The sequence below is a fragment of the Eurytemora carolleeae genome, unplaced genomic scaffold, assembly GCF_000591075.1.
Source record: "Eurytemora carolleeae unplaced genomic scaffold, Eaff_2.0 scaffold1619, whole genome shotgun sequence".
In the NCBI taxonomy this organism is placed as follows: Eukaryota; Metazoa; Arthropoda; class Copepoda; order Calanoida; family Temoridae; genus Eurytemora; species Eurytemora carolleeae.
Genome location: NW_019397549.1, coordinates 1 through 6,481, shown reverse-complemented (window position 1 = coordinate 6,481; position 6,481 = coordinate 1). Strand labels below are relative to the sequence as shown.

General features: G+C 35.9%; 1 protein-coding gene and 1 long non-coding RNA gene across 2 annotated transcripts; one reads left to right on the top strand and one right to left on the bottom strand.

Moving 5' to 3' along the window:
• Positions 1 to 121: 121 nt before the first annotated feature.
• LOC111714856 (uncharacterized) lies at positions 122 to 6,316 on the bottom strand. The gene is made up of 3 exons (XR_002768101.1): positions 6,265 to 6,316; positions 5,779 to 5,835; positions 122 to 196 (listed from the first exon to the last, which is right to left on the bottom strand). It is a non-coding gene; the product is annotated as an uncharacterized LOC111714856 (long non-coding RNA).
• Positions 4,183 to 4,529, top strand: LOC111714855 (tetra-peptide repeat homeobox protein 1; the record flags this gene model as incomplete). Its single annotated transcript, XM_023490067.1, is given in 1 exon segment — positions 4,183 to 4,529. A coding segment is annotated over 1 exon segment (183 nt), but the record flags the coding sequence as incomplete, so codon positions are not given.
• Positions 6,317 to 6,481: the final 165 nt, after the last annotated feature.

Sequence of the window (6,481 nt, the reverse complement as noted above, 5' to 3'; positions counted from 1 at the left end):
AAGTATACAGGTATAGTAGACAAGTATACAGGTATAGTAGATAAGTATACAAGTATACAAGTATAGACCTTGGTTAAAAAATCAAGTCCGAAACCTTGGCAAAAAGTCCAGTGTTATTATCACCTGAAAGCCCCCGTAGGTGGCAAGTAGCCACTCAGTCCGAGTTTCAGAGAACAAAACTAACCGAGCCTTAGGTCTAAAATATGATTTATCATTAGTCATTTAGAAATCATATTAGTTCATAATTGCAGGGACAGAGTTCCAAATAAGGAAACTATACTGAAGGATGAAGAAGAAGATAAGGGATAAAGAGGAATTGAACTTTCATATTTGTGATGATGAGGATATGATTGAAAACAGTCGAGAAATACCTCCGGATATTCAAGAAATTTTAGACAGTGCCTACGAAACCTGAGTCAATATTCTGAGTCAACGAGAGACTATCAAAGATCGTCTAACGGACGAAAGTGATGACGACGGGCCGCCGTTGGAAGGAAAAATTTGAAAATATGCCAACAACATACATCCAGAAACTGCTCTTGCGGAAACTACGCAAAGAGATAAACCAGAAAATCCTCCTACAGAAATTTCAAGTTCGAACATTTCCGGAATTTCGGAATACAGTTCTAGAAAACAGAAACCAAAGCACAAGAAAGAGAAAGTTCCGGAACGTAAACGGCCAACTACTACTACTCATAGTTACTCCCTCCGTTTACCCGCCTTGGTCTTAAATTACAAATTTAGCAATTTGTTGACCTATAAAAGTTGACCCAGTCCACTTAGAATCTCAAAACCAAGCTCAGTTCCCCGAGCAAAGTTTGAGACAAATTGGTCCAGGGGTTTATTAGTCAGACATCAAAACAAACAAACAAACAGTTTAACTTTATATTTATAGATTATTCAAGCAACTATAAACGTGACCCGCCATTAAACAGGGGAATGGAAGATTCAAAACGGGACCAACCAACAGTGGGAAAATATTATAGTGTTTCCATCTCAAAAAGGGCTGAATTTTTTCAATTACATTTTCTGTTGCACAGAAAAAAGTTTAAAGGGTACCATACTAAATCAGGCATGCCCCACCATGTTAATGGGANAGTAAAATTAACTTCAAAGTAAAATATATTTTAGTAAAAGATTTTTTTATGTAGATTGGGATTTTATGTAGATTGGGATTTGATGTTATCAAAGAAAGCCTACTGATCCCTTTTAAAATTTGAAAAATTCAAGCAATGACGTTGCAAAAACAAACTACTCAGAAAATGGCTGAAATTAAATATTTTAAAAACAAGTCTTTGAAGTATTTTTTTTTTAAATGCTCTTCATGACAGCAAAGATCTCTTAAAAAGCTCTATTAGTAACTAATAAAATCAGTTTTTAAGTGAAATGAGTCTGATTACACTGCACAATAGCTGCGGCTCATGTTTATTGGACTATGCAAGTCAAAACTTGAGTCTAAAAGTCTAGTTTTTTTTCTCTGCATCAGACGGTCCACCTCCAGGGGCAAACTGGAGGTTCAGCGAAAAAAAATTTGATTCAACTCCCTGGTGGTGGAAGTTAACCCCCCTAAAAAGAGAAATTAAGAAAATAAAATCAAGTTTTAAAATCAATTTTAACCCTAAAAGATTGGGGAGGGGGGGGGGNAGCTCTATTAATAAATTCGTACCCCCACACCCACCCACCCACAGCCTTTATTGTATTAAATAGTTCTATACCGTTCGATAGTTTCATTTAGCGTAAAACTATGTCGAATATTGGAATGGCCCCAAACGTGAATGAAGAATGGCCCCAAGCGTGGAATTATTTCTCAAAGAGGCCCCTCATTTCCTGCCATGCACTGACACTTAATTACTCCTGTAGATAAATAAATTGTACCTGTGGGAAGGCGTACATAGCCCAAACCCCTTGACCGATTTATTATCCAAAAAACGTCAAACATCTGAACCAAATCGGGACCAAATTTTATTTAAGACCTCACATGACCCTAAGGAAGGTTTATAGAACATCAAAATTGAAAAAAATTCCTAAAAAATCCACCAAAATTGGAAAATGATTTTAAATGGCCGAATTTCAGAGCATCACTTAAAAGCTAAAATTACTTACAGGAAGCCTAGTTTATATAGATTGCCATTAAGGAACAATGCCCTGTGTTCAGGGACGTATACAGAAATTTTTGACGTGACCGGGAGTGCGGGGGCTCAAAAAAATTTCTTTATAGGGGGCGAGTGTGTTTCAGCACCAAATGGGGGGTTAAAAAACTAGATTTCAATAATCCAAGCGGGGACTGAACCCCCTTAGACCTCCTTCTGAATACGCCTCTTCCTGTGTTTCAACTGTCATAAATACTTCATTAGATTCCTAGATACTATCTAAGATACTATTGATAATAGACAAATAGTTAGTAACTAAAAATTTTACGAAGCTTCGCAACTAAATTTTCAGCCAATTTGATCCCGACGCATTTTTAGGTTTCAAATATTTCTACATGCCTATATTTTGATGAACTGTACAGTGTACCCTGTTCCCTGTTCCCTGTTCACTGTTCACTGTTCACAGTTCACTGTTCCCTGTTCCATGTTCCCTGTTCCATGTTCCCTGTTCCCTGTTCCCTGTTCACTGTTCACTGTTCACTGTTCACTGTTCACTGTTCACTGTTCACTGTACACTGTTCACTGTTCATTTATATACTTTCAGAAAAGAAACGTTCACACTCTAAACTGTATGACTAGTAAAAAAATATGTACTTTTTTATTTTAAAACCAACAGAAACCGGCTTTATGGCCACGAGTGCCATGTTCAATTAACAAAGGTTTAAACCTTTGTTTGTAGTAAACACATATTCCATAACGTTCTCGAACGTTTCAATCCAGGTCCAATCCGTCCGCTATCTAACTCAACCAGGACTGAATCCCAGGCTCTAAATGCCAATAAGGACACAAGTTTAGCTATCAATAACTATATCAAACTCAATTAGGACTGAATCCAAGGCTCCAAATGCCACACAAGGACACAAGCGTAGCTATCGAAATACAGCTACCAATACAATGCTATAAATACCNAAAGTGCATCTTTGAAATTATTATTTTTCAACAAAAAACTGTGATCAATATTTACTTATGTTTAATGATGCCAATTACATAGAAGCTCAGTGACCGATACAGGATTATGTATTCACAACTTTCAGGGGTCAATATTAACACAAATGTCTTTTCACGTTAATAATAAACTTTCTTTAAACCATTAAAAAAAAAAGTGAAATTTAAGAATTTTATTTAATTTGTCTCCCCCCTTAGTTAAGCGCATGGCGCCTAATATTGCATGGCAAACTATGCGCCTGGGGCCAGTTTAGTTTTCCCGGCGTCTGATTTTAGTATAAAAGGAGAATCTAGTTCTAGGGATGAGCAAGTTGTTCATTAACTGTGGAACTAGCATGAAGGTAAAAAGCATTTAAATATAATCAAATAGAATAGTTGAAAACAGATGTTTTAAAGAGACTGTAGACGTAATTTCAAGTGGTGTTCCATTTACAGAGTGGCCTTATCCTCAATCTGTGTAACCAATGAGGAAGAAATAATCGTTTTTCAATCTTCAAGCTAGTTTAATTCTGACAATTTCCTCCATTGTCTCTGCAGTATAAATCCGCAAGTAACTTTTGTTGAGTAACCACATTTGAAAATAATCACTCTTTCGAGAGAAAAACAAGGATATCTCATTCATCTTTAAACAGACATAGATTTGAAGAGTATCGTTGTGAATCGGTCATGATACTTTAAATGAAGGATCTCTTAAAATTACGCCTACTGTCCCTTTAAGTATGTTTTTACTAAGCATGCAACTTGTGTCAATTCAATACATACATTGTACAAATATGCACAACTCAAATATTTAAAAGATAATTATTTTTGAAAATCTATCAATTAAATTTGGTAAAATTGTTTAAGATACGATAAAATGGTGGCTACTAAAATTAAAAGTTTAAAGCTAATTATGTTACAAGAGAAGTGCCTGTAAAGCCGATGTGTACAAAAATGGCGTTATCTAAAATTGGGTACATATGTTTCCCCAAGAAAGATAAATCAAGAACCTTCTTATCTTTGTTTACAAAAAAAGTGTACTGCAGGAGTTTCTGGGAGGACATGGGGAGCTGTTTACACTACTCCCAGAAACTGCAGTACTCTGTTTGCTCCCCTACCTAGGCCTAACTTTGCTCCAGGTCAAGTTCGTGCTCCCCTTCCTAACCCTAACTTTGCTCCAGCTCCCCTACCTAACCCCAACTTTGCTCCACCCAGAAACTTTGGACAAGGACCCCAGCAAGGATTTGGCCAACCGCCTCCCCGCAACTTCAATTTAGTCGGGGCTTTATAAAAATAACTTAATTTATTTAATTATTGTAAAATCTTGTTTAAAGGATAAACTCATTGTGAAATTCAAATAAAATCAGTTTAGACAAAAGAAATACATTGCTTTATTCTGTTTCTACCTGTTACTGTCTGTTTTAGTCTGTTTCTGTCTGTTTCTACCGGTTTCTGTCTGTTTCTGTCTGTTTCAGTCTGTTTCTGTCTGTTTCTATCTGTTTCTGTTTGTTTCTACCTGTTTCAGTCTGTTTCTGTCTGTTTCTGTCTGTTTCCGCCTGTTTCTACCTGTTTCTACCTGTTTCTGTCTGTTTCTCCCTGTTTCTACCTGTTTCTATCTGTTTCTGTCTGTTTCTGTCTGTTTCTGTCTGTTTCTGTCTGTTTCTGTCTGTTTCTGTCTGTTTCTATCTGTTTCTGTCTGTTTCTGTCTGTTTCTGTCTGTTTCTGTCTGTTTCTGTCTGTTTCTGTCTGTTTCTGTCCGTTTCTGTCCGTTTCTGTCTGTTTCTACCTGTTTCTGTCTGATTCTGTCTGTTTCTATCTGTTTCTGTTTGGTTCTGACTTTTTCTTCCTTTTTTCTAGCGGTTTTTCTCTGTTTCTTTTTTATTTGCCGTTTTCTGCCTATTTCTGTGACTGTATCTGACTAAATGTGTCTAAATCCGTCCTTATTTTTCCGCTGCTGGCTGTATCTGACTGTATCCTATATCCGTCTGTTTCTTGCCAAATAAATGAGAATTTGTTAAATCTGCATGTATTTACACCTCATTTACAATAAATAGAGTATCAAGTACAATAGGTGGCAACAGAGAAATGGATTGAGTATACACGACGTCACAAGTGTCAAATATAACAAGGAAAACAAAATTTTAGTTGACATGTTTTCCAAGATTATATAAAAAAGTGTAAAAACAGAAAACCAAGAAAACATAAAATTGCATTTATTTTACTGTAAGATGAAGCACTTTATTCTAAAATTAGCACTATTATTGACAATTTTTTTGGACACAAAAACTGAATTGACACTTGTGACGTCAGAATACTGCTGTCTGCGAATGTACATCTTCTACGTTGCCATCTATTGTACTAGAATCTATTTGATTGACAGTATATAATCTATTGAATAAGTACATCAGAAATACAAAAAGAATGGAATCTATCACTCATAACACCGTAGATGCTAAACTGTGCCCTGACCCCCATTGAACAGTAATCAGTAATAATGCCATGATCATTGATCACTTTCTTCAGTACAAGGTCATTGATCACTCCCTTTAGTATATGAGCATAGTTTAATCCCTTTGATACATGATAATAGAACACTCCCTTTAATACATGATAATATATCACTCCCTTTAATACATGATAATATATCACTCCCTTTAATACATGATAATATATCACTCCCTTTAGTATAAATCTAAGTACTCACTGTATTCCAATTTCTCTGAGTCCTCTTCCAAACTTCTCCGCTATATCCCCGAACTCTCTAAACAAACCAGTATTAAAGGGACTGTAAACGGTATTTAGGGGGAAATGTACAGTTTACAATACAATGTATAAATGGTTAGGCTGTAGCCCTGGCTAGTGACTGTTTGGTTATCTATCTATCTATCTATATAATAAAACACGATTCTCACATATATGTTGCGTACAGCCTGCCAAACGGCTGGACCGATTGGGCTGATTTTTTTTGTGGACACTCATGGGTAGCCAGGGGGTGTTAAAGGCTAAAAAAATTAAAAATTAAATTTAAAATTTTTTCTTCCTTAAATTTCAAATTTTTTTCAAATTTTTTTTCCATGTGCAACGCCGGGCCCTTCAGCTAGTAAATTATAAAATTAAAATTGTAATTATTGTGATGCTAGCCGAAATATCTATCTATCTATATTTAACCCTAAAATTAATTATATCTTACCTGAAGGTAATCCATTCATAGCCCCCGAGCACGAACTTGGTGTGCACCTAAAAACATTAATAACTGGTAATGACGCTCACAATTAAAATTCTAGATTCAGTTTTCGTCCAAATCTCCCCCCCCCTCCCTTTATGTATGTTTGTATTCTCGCATGCCCCCTCCCCTAACCTTAGGAACTTAATGTATAATTGAATTTACCCAACCAATTGAATTTACA